Source organism: Eublepharis macularius, chromosome 1 (genome assembly GCF_028583425.1).
Source record: "Eublepharis macularius isolate TG4126 chromosome 1, MPM_Emac_v1.0, whole genome shotgun sequence".
Classification (NCBI taxonomy): Eukaryota; Metazoa; Chordata; class Lepidosauria; order Squamata; family Eublepharidae; genus Eublepharis; species Eublepharis macularius.
This window is the reverse complement of record NC_072790.1, coordinates 5,446,086-5,462,286: the sequence shown is the minus strand read 5'-3', so window position 1 is coordinate 5,462,286 and position 16,201 is coordinate 5,446,086. Positions and strand designations below refer to the sequence as shown.

Sequence of the window (16,201 nt, the reverse complement as noted above, 5' to 3'; positions counted from 1 at the left end):
GCAAGCGCTTCCTCTCCCCACCTTGCAGAGATTGTACTCCTTTTTTATCTTACCACCATGGTTGCAGGACATGTTGTCCTGCATCTCTCAGCATCCTAGATTAGATAGCTGGAAACAATCCTATCTGAAGGGAGAACTGTCCGTGCTGCTTTGAGGAAGGGTGGGCTAAAAGTGAGAGAGAAATTGAGGAGTTTGTAAAATACCTACTCAACATGTACGTTCTAATACTGTATTTACAAATCCCCACTACAAGGCCAGCCTACTCTTTCCATTATCTAATCTTCCCAGGAAGGAAGACAACGTTTAACAAGGTTCTCTTTGAAGCCACTTCCACCTCCCCAGCTGCAGCCAAACCAACCCATTTTGGGTCTGTCGGCTGTATTTCAAGTGGGTCTTGTAGGGTGAAACTTGTCTCACTTGCTTGAGTCACCTGGAATGTTTGGTCAGTGACCATGTTTTGGAGTACTCCTGCTCTACTCTAGTGGCCAACACAGAGGTCCATCTGTGGGCTGTGATCCTGTGGCCTGGACTCGTTGATGTGGCGATTCCCTTTTTTATTCTGCAGGTGCCATTCCTCCAGTATCCCCCAAAGGGTTCTTCTGCCCTCCCACACAGTAGCTGGGGACTTTGTTTTTTGTTCCACCTCATTGTCCACTTAATCAGCTTGGATCCCCAATCAAGAATTAGATTATGTCACAATGAACAAATGCAAAAAAACCCCTTGTGGTTTCACAAGTGTTTCGTTTCCCCTGCATCTCCTTTCAGATCACGGTTCAAAGATCAAACGGCAGCCGCACACTGCTTGGTGGCCCACCTCCCTTCCTGCCTCCACAAGGCACGGGTGTGGTCGTGGTCATGAGTGGAAGCATCCCCTCGGCCGTCCTGTCAGCAATCACTCCTCGCAGCCGCTCTGCAACGGTACGGAGGCAGAGCAGCAAAATTCTTGTTCACCAGGGGTGGGGTGGGAAGAGAAACGCTGCAGCATCTGCCACCAAACATTTTACAAGTAAAGGTTCGGTTCTCATGCAGAGGGACTGGCTATTGAGATACCAGCTCGCCCTCATCTGGGCACAGCCAGACAAAATGCTAGGATTTCTTTGAGCTCTTCTGCCATCCTGGGATGTGCATTATGACCTAGTCTGATCAGGATGGTGGCATCCAGGGAAGAGGGATTAAGCTTGACTCTTCACACTATTTTCCTGATCAGAAATGGCCCCAAGGAGCTACTGATTGTCCCTTCAGGTTAAGGATACACTGATTCCTTGCAATCAGAAGTGATCAGCTTCCGGGGAAAGTAGTCAAATATTTGATTGTCTGGAAGCCCCTTATAGACTTTTTGCAAGAAACAGAAAGAGATGAACTAATAATCTGTGCTTGTGAAGATTAGGGAGAGGGAAAAATATATAAAAGGAAAGGTAAAGTAGCTACTTAATGGTTATTTTAGAATTAGTATATAATATGTATTAATGTTAGAATCTTTCAAATGGAAAATGGGTACCTACTCCTATTTATATAAGTATATTCTTAACTCCTTTTTTTTTGTAGGTTTTAGAATTTTAAAATTTTAATGAAACTCTATTTTAAAAAAACAGACCAGCTGAGGTTTCCTTGATAAAAGCCAGAGGCAGGAGATGTTCCCTGATTGCTAGGAGTCACTCTGCAGCGCCTGAAGTGTAATGCACAGCATTACGCTGGGCCACAGGGGCGCTGCGTGTTACGGGGCTTTTGTCACCAGTTTTATCTGTTTTAATTTTGCACTGTCCGTTTGTTATATTGTATATTATATTGCATTTTAATTTGGTTGTGATCCACTCTGAGCATGTGCAGGGAGAATGGATTATAAACAAAGGAACAAAAGACTGGACGAACGAACAAAAGGAAGAAAGGAAGAAAGGAAGAAAGGAAGAAAGGAAGAAAGGAAGAAAGAAAGAAAGAAAGAAAGAAAGAAAGAAAGAAAGAAAGAAAGAAAGAAAGAAAGAAAGAAAGAAAGATGGGGAAGGTGGCACCTGTGGGAGGGAGCCAGAGAAACATTTTGAAGAGATGAAGCAAAAACAGGCTTACATAGGAAGGGGGAGGAGGTTAGGAGGGGAGCACAGTTTGATGCAGGGGTGGCTTCTTGAAGAGCCATCTTGCTTTGAAGAGGCGCTGCTTAAATAAAGGCGAAAGCACATGTTGCAAAGATAGCATAGGTCCCCCACCTCCACCATGTTCTTTCTTCTGAAGGAAGCCAGACCTTGTAGCACTGATCTGGAACTTCAGTGTTGAGGTGACCCTGTATATGGCACAGCAGTTATCACTGTTTGCTGAAAGAGTGGCTGTAATTGCCGCATCTTTTTGTGCCTGCACCAAATACATTGGCCTGAATTCAAACAGAGAGGTATGTGAGTAATGTGCTGGGTAGAACGTATTTTGGGCAATGGTAGTTATAAGACCTTAGTGTTCACCTGTTTTGGATTTTGTCTACTGCAACTACATTTGACTTCCTTGGGGTAAGTAGCATATCAACTAAATAAATCACACGGGACAGACTTCGGGGCAGGTTGCCGTGAAAGTGAGGGGGTGGCACTGAGGAGGTACTCACGCTTTCACATCTTCTGGCAGGTTTGGGACAACAGTGTCTTGGCAGCAGAGGAACGGAGAGGGATACCCAAGGTCAGCAATTTCTGGGTTGCCTTTCATTGCTCTTCCAGGTCTACGACACACACCAATTTCATTCTGTGCAATGATTGCAAGTCTGTTGAATCAGGAATCTGATTTCTTTCTTCTTAATTGCAACATGTAATTTATAGAGGCATGGTAGGGAATCTGCTGCTGTAACATAGTGGTTAAGTGGCTGAGCTCCGAGCCGGCACTCTGCTGGTCTGACTCTCTCACTCCTGCCATGAGCTCAGCTGGTGGCCTTGGGTGAGCCCCTCCTCTCAGCCCAGCTCTCCACCTCTATTGTGGGCATAATATTAATGCTAACATTGTCCACCACTCTTAGTTGGGCACTGATTCGTCTAGAAGAGCAGTATATAAGCATACTTATCATAAAAGCTGCTGTAGCATAATGGTTGAATGGTTGGGTTGCAAATCAGCACTCAGCTAGTTTGATTCCAACTACTGCCATGAGCTCTGCAGGTGGCCTTGAGTAATTCACTCCTCTCAGCCCCAGCCACCCCAGCTGTATTTTGGGGTTAATAATAAATTGACTTGGTTAACCATTCTGAGTGTGGCACTAACCTGTCCAGAAGAGCTGTATATAAGTACATGGTTGTTGGAGTTGTTGCTGTGGTCGTTATCATCATTATTATTTTCTTCTTATTATTAAAAGAGCATAAATTCAACTGTTAGGAAGTAAATGGAAGTCAGGATTGTTTTCTTGAGTGCTTCCACCCCACTAGCCCGAGGACCATAACTGACATATAAAAAGCCTCACAGGCTGGGCACATCTGGAGTTGGTAGAGTGCCTTTTGCTTCTATTCCATGAACTCCCTCCCTCACTGATTCTCCTGAACTCTTTCAGGCTCCTGAAGAAAGGGACGTAAAGGCTAAGTCTGTCGGGATCAGAGGTCCATTGATTTGTTACACTGCCAATCAAGCCAACGCAACACTGGACTTGATCATCAAATCTGGAGGAAGACCTGCCAACGACTTGCTGACTCTAAAGAGTGTGAGTGCAGATTTCAGCCTGGGATTCTCAGCTTGGGAAGGGGCCAAAGATCAGAGGAGCCTCTGCTTTGCATGCAGAAGGTCCCAGGTTCAATCCCTGGCAGCAGTTCAAGCCCAATGGATCGAGCTGAGGTGACGTAAAAGATCTTTCTCACCCCAAAAGCTGCTGCCAGTCAAAGGAGCCAAGACTAACCTCAAGATACCAAGGGATCCTGAGCTGAGTCAATGGATGGCAGCTTCGAGTGTCCTTTTCCCACCCTGACCTGAATTTTGCTGCTCAGTTCTGGCTGGATGGGACCTGAGCTGCAAAGGGGGAAATGCTTTCTCAGACAAGCATCTCTTTCAAGCGTTGTCAGTTGGAAAGAGGACAGTTGTCCAGCTTGATGCCATGACTGGTTTGCAGAGCGTGTGACTCACCCAGATAGACAGAGCTCACTAGCCAGGCATTGTGGTCTGCCAGGTTTTCACCGCTTCTGGGGTAGGGGGTGTCACAAAGAATGGTGGCCACGCTGGGGGCACTTCGAGCAAAACACGAAAGGGAGAGCCAAGCAAGAGGGGTGAAGGTCAGGTTGACGTATTTTAGATCCCACAAGGTAAGTTCCGTGTTGGGCCAAGTGGGTCAATAAATTCTCCTGAAGCTCTTGCTTGAGTTGAATGTCGTTGTTTTTTAAGAAGTTTTGGGGAGGTAGCCACGTTCATCTGCAGTAGAACAGCAGGGTTTGAGTCCAGTGGTACGTTAGAGTCCAACAAGGTTTTCAGATATCTGAAGAAGGAAGCTTCTGACTTTTGAAAGCTCATACCCTGAAAATCTCTAAGTTGCTCTCTAAGGTGCCATTGGATTCAAATCCTGCTACTTTAAAAAAATGCTCAAATTCTGCTCTACCAGAAACAGCCACTGGCTGCTACTGCTTGCAGCCCTAATTTCAAAATGTGTATCTTGCCATCACCTCATTTTATACTTTCATTTAGCTACCAGAAATCTTTATATAGTTTACATGAATAAATCAGCATTTGTTTATTTGTTTATTTTCATTTATAGTCTACCTTAGTCACTAAGAATAAGAATAACATTTGATTTATATACCACCCTTTGGGGCAACTTAATGCCCACTCAGAGTGGTTTACAAAGTATGTTGTTATTATCCCCACAACAAAACACCCTGTGAGGTGGGTAGGGCTGAGAGAGCTCCAGAGAGCTGTGACTAACCCGAGGTCACCCAGCTGGCTTCAAGCGGAGGAGGGGGGAATCAAACTCAGATCTCCAGATGAGAGTCCCACGCTCTTAACTACTACACCAAACTGGCTCAAGGTGGATTACAAACCCCATAAAACTGTTCAGTAAACCAGTTACAAAATATGATAATATTTGAGTCTAATGGTAAAGATTCCTAGTAAAACTAGCTGGGATTGGATTGAGACACTGGGAGGAAAAAACTCACTAGAAATGTAAGCCATGCTGTTTTATTATAATGCAACAAACCTGTTATTTTGCTAGCCTGATTGGCATTTATACTATTAACTCCAATAATAATATAAATTTAATATAACCATCACACATGTGCCCTCACCTACTGTGGGAATGTACAGAGGGACAAAAAAACTGCTCAGATGTAAGAGAATCTGTAGGTTATTCAAAGTCTGGGAAACAAGAATCACTGCTTGGGAAAAACGGTCTCTTTGCACACCAAGTGAAGGCACTCTGAGAGTTTCTCTAAACAAGATGCCTGGGAGCGTGTTCGTCAAATGCTGGGAGACGCAATGTTATCCGGGAAGCGTAGTTTAAAAAGACAGAGCTGGCAGAAATCAATCTGGAGAGGATGGATTCTCTAACAGCCCTCCGTTGCCTCTGGTGTGCCAGACTATCTCCCTTTACGGAGCCTTTGCCCTGCTGCCCTCACTGCTTAAAAGTTTGAATTAACTGTGCCTCAAAGAACACATACTGTCAGACTGTGGCTTGCTAAAAGTTGCAACTCAGCCCACCTCTTGCAATAAGACAAAAGTCCATTGATTTCAAAAGGCTTTACTGAAGATAGTCAACCATTAGAGTACGTATTCCAAGATACACGGATCTTAGCTGGACTATGAAATTGTGATGAATGCCAAGCAAAGGATGAGGTACAGAATAAGCAGTTCCCCTCAGGCCCCATCCTTCCCCACATGCAGACATAACAATCCCCTCTCTCTCGGTAAGGCTCCCAGCAGCAGTCTTCCCACCTGCAAAAAGCACACCTGATACACTGACAAGGTTAAAACGGAGTCTCTTTAGCTTAAACACCATCAAAACCTGACACGTATCAGAAGTCTTGTGTAGAGAGACTTTGAGTCTGAGCCACATTTATTGTCCACATAATGCACAAGGATTTTAAAGTAATGAAAAGGTGACTGCTAAGTTTCAGATTATTGATATTTGCCTCCCATTATGTGATTGCAGGAAGTTTATTTAAAGATCACCTTTGAAGCGTCTGGAAACTACTTGATTGTGAAGCTGTCTTTAGACAGGTAATGGATTCTTATCTAGAAATTAATAACCGATAGTTTTAATAAGCATTTATATATTGCATTTCAAGTTTTCTAAGATGTAAGAATCCCTAGGGGAATGTACAACCATGCAAGGTAGGCCAAGATTATTATTAGTGGTCAACGTCTTCCAATAATTACCAATTAATGATTAGTAAAATTAGTGATTTCTCTAGCAATTCTTGTAAATATCTCACTTCGCAGGGTTTCTAGGCCAATACACACAAATCTTTATTTTCTTTGTTACATCTGAATCCTGCCCTGATACCCACTGCCACCACGGAGCCTTTGAAGACGTTGCTTGCCAAGAGGGCCAGGGCTACCACTTACCCTGTATTGACTTGCCATCTAAGGCCCTGCCTTATGCCAAAGTCTCCTGTCATCACTGCATCGTCTGCACCCAGGCAAGGTATCAGCATCTCAAAAGGTCTGACAGGGTGTGGCTGGAGAGCAATCAACTTGCCCTCCCTCCTCTTGCCTGTTCTTAGCTAAGAGAAACTTTTTAAACTAGGAAAATAGATTTTGATGCAGTCTAAACCTCCAAAATAAAAAGCATTTGTCTATTTCAGTTAGGTCACAAGGTCTACAGGAAACCAACTCACACTGATCGGTACTTACACAAAAACTCCAATCACCACCCCGACAGAAAAGAGGCATAATGAAAACATTAGTGGATCGTGCAAGACGGATATGTGAGCCGCGCTTTCTCAATGAGGAAATTAATCATCTAAACCACGCACTTCAGGCAAATGGCTACTCCAGAAATGAAATCCGAAGAGCAATCAAACCCAGGATGAATCAAACAACCAAGGAAAAACAGTCACCTACAGGAAAAGTGTTTTTGCCATATATCAAAGGAATTACTGATCAGATGGGAAAGCTTATGGAAAAGCATAACCTTCAAGCAGTATTCAGACCCACCCGAAAAATACAACAGATGCTACGATCAGCAAAAGACAGCAGAGACCCCCTCACCTCTGCAGGAGTATACCGTATACCCTGCAGCTGTGGACAAGTTTACATCGGGACCACAAAGCGTAGCATCCAGACAAGAATAAAAGAACATGAAAGACACTGCAGACTTGGACAGCCTGAAAAATCAGCAGTGGCTGAACATAGCCTAACTCAAACAGGGCACAGTATCTTATTCCAGGACACCAAAATACTGGACAACACTTCCAACTACTTTGTCAGACTACACAGGGAAGCCATTGAAATTCACAAGCATAAGCAAAATTTCAACAGGAAAGAAGAAACCTTAAGAATGAACAGAGCATGGGCTCCAGTTCTGAAAAACACCAGGCCAACAAAACACTCCATACCCGACAATAGCCCTGCAGAGAAGATTAGCACATCAAGCACCAATCCATATGCAAAAGAACCTCCTCAGGATTCAGTGAAGCCTCCCGCCATTAGCATTCCACACCCTGGGAAACTCTTACAGAATGACTCAGCTCAACCCCACCCCTCCTGAGTAGATACAAATGACCTACATCTTTTCCACACTGTGACACTGAGAGATCTCTGTCTTTTGGTGCTACACCTCTGAAGATGCCAGCCACAGCTGCTGGCGAAACGTCAGGAACTACAATGCCAAGACCACGGCAATACAGCCCGGAAAACCCCTAACAACCATCGTTCTCCGGCCGTGAAAGCCTTCGACAATACATTTGTCTATTCCCTCATTCAAACTCACCCCCCCCTTCCCCAGCCAGCAATTGCTCCTCCCCAGCTCTTACAAAAGGTGTTGGATCTTAACATCTGAGCATGGAAAATCTTTGGAAACATTTTCTTTGCTTGTGGCAATTTGTCCTGTACAATTCTGGTATGAAACTGTATGAAATGGTGAAATGGATACGGTTGTTGCTAAATAAAGAAGAGTCCAGTAGCACCTTTAAGACTAACCAATTTTATTGTAGCAGAAGCTTTCGAGAATCAAGTTCTCTTCGTCAGATGCATGATCCGAACTGGTCAAATACAGAAGAGGAGGGGAGAGAGGGGAGAAAGAAGGGGACGTATATCACAAGGGGACAGGATGCAATTAGCGGGGAGGCAACCCAAACATTCCTTTGCTAGTAAATGTAAACATCTCCTTTTGGTGTGGAGTCAGTTTGCCGTGTTAGTTTGGAGCAGTGAAAGCATCCAATTACTATGTAGTATAAGTCTTCGATAACCACAGCTCTCCCTGCCAGATGCATCTGACAAAGAGAACTGTGGTCCCCGAAAGCCCACACCAGGCATCACTGGGCTCCCCTAGACCACGCCTCTGTAAAGGAAATCTGTTACCTGTGATAACCATTCATAGTCTCTATTCAGTCCCAGCTTGACAGAGTCAAATTTGCATAGGAATTCCAATTCAGCAGCCTCCCGTTGGATTTTGTTTTTGAAAGGTTTCTGTTGAACCACAGCGACCTTTAAGTCTTTGATGGAATGTCCTGGTAGATTGATTCTCGAAAGCTTATGCTACAATAAAATTGGTTAATCTTAAAGGTGCTACTGGACTCTTTTTGATTTTGCTACTACAGACTAACACGGCTAACTCCTCTGGTTGTTGCTAAAGAAGCAGTGCTTTTCTAAGGGGTTACCACATTAACTGGCAAGGAGCTCTGATTCTCCAAAGCTCATATCCTGGCAATCTAGTTGGTCTTTAAGGTGCAACTGGACACAAATCTTGCTCAGCTTGAAGCAATTACAGTCAGGGAGCACCTCTGTAGCAGCTGCAGCACAGGTCGGCAGCCACACTGGGTATCTAACAGCAGACCAAACTGTCCAAGAGATGCAAGAGGGCGACTAATGTGCCTAGCCCATCTGCAATGCTTGCACCCTGACTAAGAGCTAAAACACACGTTAAGAAATACCTAGGTTCAGCACGTGTTCTCTTACCTCAAGGTTTGCCGGGATCTGTAGGCGTCCTGGAAGCTTAAAGTTTAGCATTTACAGAGCAGCAGGGAGGGAAATACAGGTGCCTGTATTTCCCTTCCCCTTCCTGCTGCTCTGTAAATGCTAAACTTTAAGCTTCCAGGATGCCTACAGATCCAAGCAAACTTTGAGGTAAGAGAACAAGTTTAGCATTTACAGAGCAGCAGGGAGGGAAATACAGGCGCCTGTATTTCCCTCCCTGCTGCTCTGTAAATGCTAAACTTTAAGCTTCCAGGACGCCTACAGATCCCGGCAAACCTTGAGGTAAGAGAACACGTGCTGAACCTAGGTATTTCTTAACGTGTGTTTTGGCTCTAAGTTACTCTGGGGAGCTCATGGACTTCTCTTGAAGAGCATTTCCTTGATTTTGTCGCTGGAGCCTGATCTTCCTTGATGGCATGCTGGCACCTTTGGAAACCAAGCCTGGCCTAGTCCAGAAGCCAAATGCCAACTAGCTCATTGCCCTTTGGATACCTGTATACCCAGTTAGCTAGTGGATCTACTGAAGAGCCCACTTGCTTTATTACTGCAGTTATTTTGCATAAGCAGGCAAGACTAGTTTTAGGACTGGCAGTGAGACGTTCAGCAGGTTGACCCCTATCCAAATTACCCAGTTTCTTCCTTTGTTTTACAGCCCTGATGACCTTTTAATTTCTTCACCTGTGGCTGGGACAAATGTAAGTACATATCCATTGCTTTGCTCTTCTTCAGAGATTTGAACAAATAACGCTTGGGAAAGTAGAATATTTGCACAAAGCCACCTGGGGGTATAACTGTATCTAGCCTGGCAGATGCAATAGATGGTTCTTCAGCAAAGTGGTGCAGCTGTGGAGAGCACCTTTAGAAGGATGCAACAGAGCCCTTTTTTTGAGGGATAATTATTCCCACAGGCACAGGCAGGGTAGATAAATAGGAAAATAAATGGTCCTTAGGGCATGGAAGCATCCAATTCCCACTTTCTGAGCCTGCCAGCAAAGGATCTATGCCTGATGCCTGCATGTATAATTATAGGACAGAGAAACCTAATATTTAAAAACCAATAAGATAATGAACAAAATGAATATCCTTTAATAAATACAGTGCCACAAAATAATCAACATGTAAACCACGCCTATTATCAGTTATAAAAGAGAAGATCAAATGCTTTGCAACGTCATCAGTGATCTAGTATATAAAATTTACACTGGGACTTAACTCTGGTCTTAAAAACAAATGAAAAACAAGTACAGGGATCTTACAGATACAACAAATCCTTTATACTCTCAAATGTGAATATTTTTTAGTACATGGTCCTTGTCCAGCCACTATTCTTCACTGGCTTATTTTCAATAACCTAAAAATATAAATATCAAGATGGGTTAGTCTGTCTGTATCTGAAGAAGTGAGCTGTAGCTCATGAAAGCTCATACCCTGCCACAAATTTTGTCAGTCTTATAGGTGCTAGTGGATTCTTGCTCTTTTCTGCTTCTAAAAGTATAAAAGAATGTTTTTAAAAAATAACTGAATAAGAGATCTCAAGGAGTTAGCCATGTTAGTCTGTAGTTCCAAAATAGTTAAGAGTCCAGTAGCACCTTTAAGACTAACCAATTTTATTGTGGCATAAGCTTTCAAGAACTACAGCTCTCTTCGTCAAATGCATCTGACAGAGCTGTAGTTCTCGAAAGCTCATACTACAGTGACATTGGACTCTTTACTATTTTGAAAAAGAGATATTAATCAAGCTAAAGGTTTACTGTGGAATGAGAAATGCCAGATGTTCAAGCTGGATTCAGAAAAGGAAGATGCACCAGAGATCACATTGCAAATTTACGATGGCTAATGGAACATACCAGGGAATTTCAGAAGAAAATCAGCCTGTGTTTTATAGATTACAGCAAGGCTTTTGACTATGTGGATCATGAAAAACCATGGAGCATTTTAAAAGAAATAGGGGTGCCACAACATCTGATTGTTTTGATGCACAACCTGTACTCTGGACAAGAGGCTACTGTCAGGACAGAATATGAAGAAACAGAATGGTTTGGCAAGGGTGTCAGACAAGGATGCATATTATTCCCCTACCTGTTCAACCTCTATGCAGAGTATTTCATAAGGAAAGATGGATTAGATCTAGAAGAAGGTGGAGTGGAAATTGGTGGAAGGACTATTAACAATTTGAGATATACAAATGATACCATGTTACTGGCAGAAAATAGTGAAGACTTGATGAAGGTTAAAGGTGAAAGCACCAAGACAGGATTACAGCTGAACATCAAGAAGACAAAAGTAATGACTACTGAGGAATTACACAGTTTTAAAGCTGACAATGTGGAAATTGAAATTGTTCACATTTTTCTATTCCTTGGCTCAATCATCCATCAAAAGGGAGACTGCAATGAAGAAATCAGAAGAAAATTGAGACTTGGAAGAGCAGATGTGAGGGAGCTAGAGAAGATCCTTAAAGATACTCTTTAGAAACCAAGATCCAGATAATCCAAACAATTGTATCGTCCATTACGATACATAATCCAAACAATGGTATTTCCCATTACTATGTATGGATGTGAAAGTTGGACAGTGAAGAAAGCTAACAGGAAGAAAATGGATTCATTTTAAATGTGGGGCTGGAGGAGAGTTTTGCGGATACCATGGACAGCCAAAAAGACAAATAAGTGGGTACTAGATCAAATCAAGCCTGAATTCTCCCTAGAAGCTAAAATGACAAAACTGAGGCTATTGTACTTTGGTCACATCATGAGAAAACAAGATTCTCTGGGAAAATCAATAATGTTAGGAAAAGTGGAAGGCAGTAGGAAAAGAGGAAGACCTAAAATGAGATGGCTGGACCCAATAAAAGAATCCCCGTCCTTCAGTTTGCAGGACCTGAGCAACTCTGTTAATGATATGTTGTTTTAGAGATCTTTCCTTCATAGGGTTGCCATAGGTCAGAGGCAACTTGACAGCATCTAACACACACACACAAAGGTTTACTAGTGACTTCCGGATGAGACAGTGAACTACGACAGGGGGGGGGGGGAGTTTTATGAGCTCCCTGCCATGACCTTCCTGGTTCCTTGGGAGCCGAGAGATCGGACCCCCAAGCCCTCCCCCCGGATAGGGGAGGCAGGCTGAAACACGGCGGAAGAGCTTAGGGGGACTGGCAAGCCTCCTGAAGCCCAGATACCAGTTCCTGAAGCGGGGACCAAAGAAGGAGCCAACATGGCTACTTAACTGTTAACCAGGAGTCCAGCAGGCCAAAAGAAACTACAGCAATCAACCAGATTCTTAACAAGACAAGAAAAAAAGACAATTCTTTACTGACCCCACTGCCTTCCATCAAGTAAGTGGACAGATTTATGGTCATACGAGGTTACACAGAGCAATCCAGCCTGACTACGCGGGCCACTCAAGCGAGCTGGGAGGGGCAGAGGAGAGGAATGCTAAAGAGGCTCCCTTAGTAATTACCAGAATTGCTGGAATGCTATATAAACCTTTGAAAATAATTAACCAAAACGAAGGTTTTTTTACCACCTTCTGAAATGGCTTCTTGGGAGGAGGAGATACTTGCTGGCTTGCAAGAGATGTCAAAAATAACGACGGAATTATTAATTAAAGCAGATGCACTGCTGGGAGTGGGGAAAGACATGAGAGGTCTGCAAAGATCCACAATACAGAAAAAAAATTGCTGGAGGAACAGAATTAATGGGAACGGAACAAAATGATCTGCGTCCCAGCTTCCAAACAGCTTCCAAACAGCTTTAAGACACAAATCACTACTACAAAAGAAGAGCTGGGGCCACGAAACAGACCTGCACAGAAAGAAGCAGGCATGCTAACACAGAAAGGGGAGAAGAGAACGCTGCCGATCTTAAAACAGAATAATGAACAGAGCAGTAACTGCATTCATACTGATCCCCCTCAGAAATGGCTGGAAGGTAAAAGGAGATCTATCTTTGGTGGCGCAGAGAGAACATGGACTGGATGTACTACGCCTCACGAAGGAAGAAGAAGAAGGAAGCAGATCTGTATGGAAAGAATTACACATGCCAATACCGAGAGGGGAAAGAGGACTAAGGACTGGATATACTACTTTTCATGAAGAGAGAAGAAAAAACAACGATCAGAATTCTGCGACACATCAGGACTTATTAAGGCAGACTTAACCTCTTACTTAAATAGCCTTTCCTTTCTTTCCTTACCTCCTCTTTTTTATATAACACTATATAGTTTAGGATAATGGGTTTTTGGATCCTAACAACTCTACTCAGATTGAACTCCTTCTCAAAAATATAAAATACTAAGTTAAATGATCACCTGTTCTTTTTAACTTTATGAGTATGAAAATCCAAGAAAATGAGTACAGATGGTCAAAATAAAATAGATGAAGGAGCTAATATTTTTGAAAAGGTAAAGTTGTGTTTTAACTATATACTTATGTGATTATCCTAGCCATATCAATATGAAAACCCAAGTAAACAGGTTTGGCTAGAACAAAATAGAGGAAAGATATATATATACACATATACACACATACATATATATATATACACATATATTTCTTTTCTTTTTTCTTTTGAAAGAATAAAAAAGTGTTATCAAATTAGATATTGATCTGGCCTTTATAGCCTTACTATTATGAGAATATAAGCAGACAAGCTTGGGAGGCATGGCCAGAACAGATATAAGAAAGAGAGGAAATTAATATAAAAATTGCTCTCATCTCTAAGTTGTTGTATATTACTGTCCTGCTGATATGGTATGTTCTGCTATATCCACCCCCCACCCACCCCCACTCCTAGAGTGATTATGGATCTAAGATGCCAGAGTAGAAGGTAAAAGAGGTGTAATGTGATCTATTTGTAATATACATAAAAGAAAAAAAATACTAGAAGTATAAGATACAGAGTAAGGGGATTAAAAATATAGAAATTAATAAAAGGGAATTTTGAAGGTATAAGGGGTGCTAACTACATATATAATGGCTTTCTATATAGAGATGGGTGACTATGTGTCTTGAATGTGAATCTCATAAAGGTTATGTCCTGTTGTAACCCCTTCCCCATATATTATAAAAACACAATAAAATTTTTATTTAAAAAAAAGTTTACTAGCCAGTCCATAGTTAGTAGGTCCACAAGATGCTTCAGTAAAAGTTACCAAAGCATTGTAAAAAAAAAAAGAGAAGTGTTTTAATAACACTGGTTCACCTTTAGCTAAGAAACTGTAGAAAACAATTCAGTCCAAATCTGTTTGTACTATATCAACATGCCTGCCATGTTAGATGATTTACTAATCTGGTTAATAAAAAGGGAAGTATCTCTGGAATTACTAAACCCCCAGTCAGATACAGTTTCTGATGGCTAGAAAAGGAAATCCTGGTAATTGCTAGAATGAGAGCCGAAACAGACGTGGCAAGTTACTAAAGTTCAACTCATGTTTCCTTACCTCAAGGTTTGTCGGGAAGTGTAGGCATCCTTGCAGCTTAAAGTTTAACATTAATAGAGCAGCAGGGAGGGAAGTGCAGGTGTGGGGTGCCTTTCCTCCCACTCTTCAGGTGCATCACTGCATTTCCCCTTCCCCTGTTCATGTGACCCAGAGCTTCATAGCCCGCTTGCACGGAGCATCGCTTCATCTCCCCCCCCCTCACCTGGCCTGGCCCCTGCAGAGCGACGCCAGGCTGCACCGGGAGAGCCGGGAGGAAAGGCACCCAGAACATCACTGCATCTCCCCCCTCGCATGCCTGGCCCCCGCCCGAAGCCACATAGCCCAGCGTTGCTCTCTGGGGGGGCTGGGCGAGGGGGGGGGGTGCAGCGATGCTCTGTGTGAGCAGGCTATGTAGCTCTGGGCCGCACAAGCAGGGGAAGGAGAAATGCAGCGATGCACCTGGAGAGCGGGAGGAAAGGCACTTCCCTCCCTGCACTTCCCTCCCTGCCGCTCTGTTAATGTTAAACTTTAAGCTGCAAGGACACCTACAGTTCCTGACAAACCTTGAGGTAAGGAAACACAAACTCTAGTAACTCATCTCGTCAGTTTCGGCTCTTAGACAGTCCTACTAAGCCAAAAAAGACTTCGTTGCTACTGGATCCCAGTACAAAAGGCTGACCAATGTGCTGCCTTCAGTTACATGCAGGAAGACAACATCAGCTGTGTAAGTGACAGACAATTGAAACCCTGGGATTCATCAGGCTTGATAGGGGGAAAATGGAGTGTGGACTTCTGCCTCTTCTGGGTCAACAGAGCAGGCTCTTCTGCCTTGGTTTTTGGAAAGCATGCTGTAGCTCTTGGTTTGTATCTGACTACTCATGGCCCTGAACAAGGAACCATTGCTCTCTCTCCCCGCTACAGTTCTAAATTCTCTTCCTTTCCAGGTGAACCGTTACATACAGTGGAGTGAAGCTATGGTTAGGAAAACCCTGAATGCGCTGAATCGTAAGTGAATGTATTCACCATGACACTCTTTGCCTGGTACTGGGCGAGGGCCTGCCCTGGATTATTCTGCATTGCAAGAGAAGGTCTTGGCTCCAGCTCCAAGACATCCTTTTTACCAGAATACCAGAGCCCTGGGTTGGGTGCTGTCTGGAATGGCTTCCAAAGGGAAGGATGGCCTGGCACAGCCCTGGCTCACTCGTCTCTCTGTGCCTCGGACAAGGCAGGAAGAGAGGGAACTGGAGTATCCCACAGGACACTTTACAGAGTAGCAACCTGCTAGCATTCCACTGCATTGAATATGCTGGTATTCAGGGTTCATAACTTGCACACTGTTTCTTTCAGGAATGTACCAAGACCAAGTGCCAACCCTGAGAACCAAGCAGCACATGAACAACACAGCAGTGGCCGACTCACAGGTAACAGATTCCAAATGGAACAGAAGATTCTTAATCCACCCCATCCCTCTCTCCATCCCAAAGAGATATTGGTTGCAAGCTCCCCATTCATTTGGGAAGCCAAATCTTGGGTGGCATGGAGTACAAGCAAACCACTAGCCGTGCTCTTCCTTTATCTCAGTCCATGGCTAATATTTTTCATGCACCTCATCAGGTGCTAAATCTGCCATCTTGATTCCTCCCTCCCTGCAAGCAAACCTATCCATTTACAAAGGCCTAGCTTGACCAAGACTTAGAGCGGGACCACAAGT

The 16,201-nt window shown here is 43.4% G+C and overlaps 1 protein-coding gene across 1 annotated transcript in view; it reads left to right on the top strand.

The window, feature by feature from the left end:
- Window positions 1-855: 855 nt before the first annotated feature.
- Window positions 856-16,201, top strand: part of LOC129343888 (uncharacterized) — a 19,676-nt gene continuing 4,330 nt past the window's right edge. Inside the window, exons 1-7 of the mRNA XM_055000272.1 lie at window positions 856-1,006; window positions 2,498-2,652; window positions 3,506-3,652; window positions 6,083-6,150; window positions 9,722-9,764; window positions 15,435-15,495; window positions 15,838-15,911. Of these exons, the coding sequence (XP_054856247.1) occupies window positions 856-1,006; window positions 2,498-2,652; window positions 3,506-3,652; window positions 6,083-6,150; window positions 9,722-9,764; window positions 15,435-15,495; window positions 15,838-15,911 (699 nt within the window). The remainder of the gene's footprint in view (window positions 1,007-2,497; window positions 2,653-3,505; window positions 3,653-6,082; window positions 6,151-9,721; window positions 9,765-15,434; window positions 15,496-15,837; window positions 15,912-16,201) is intronic.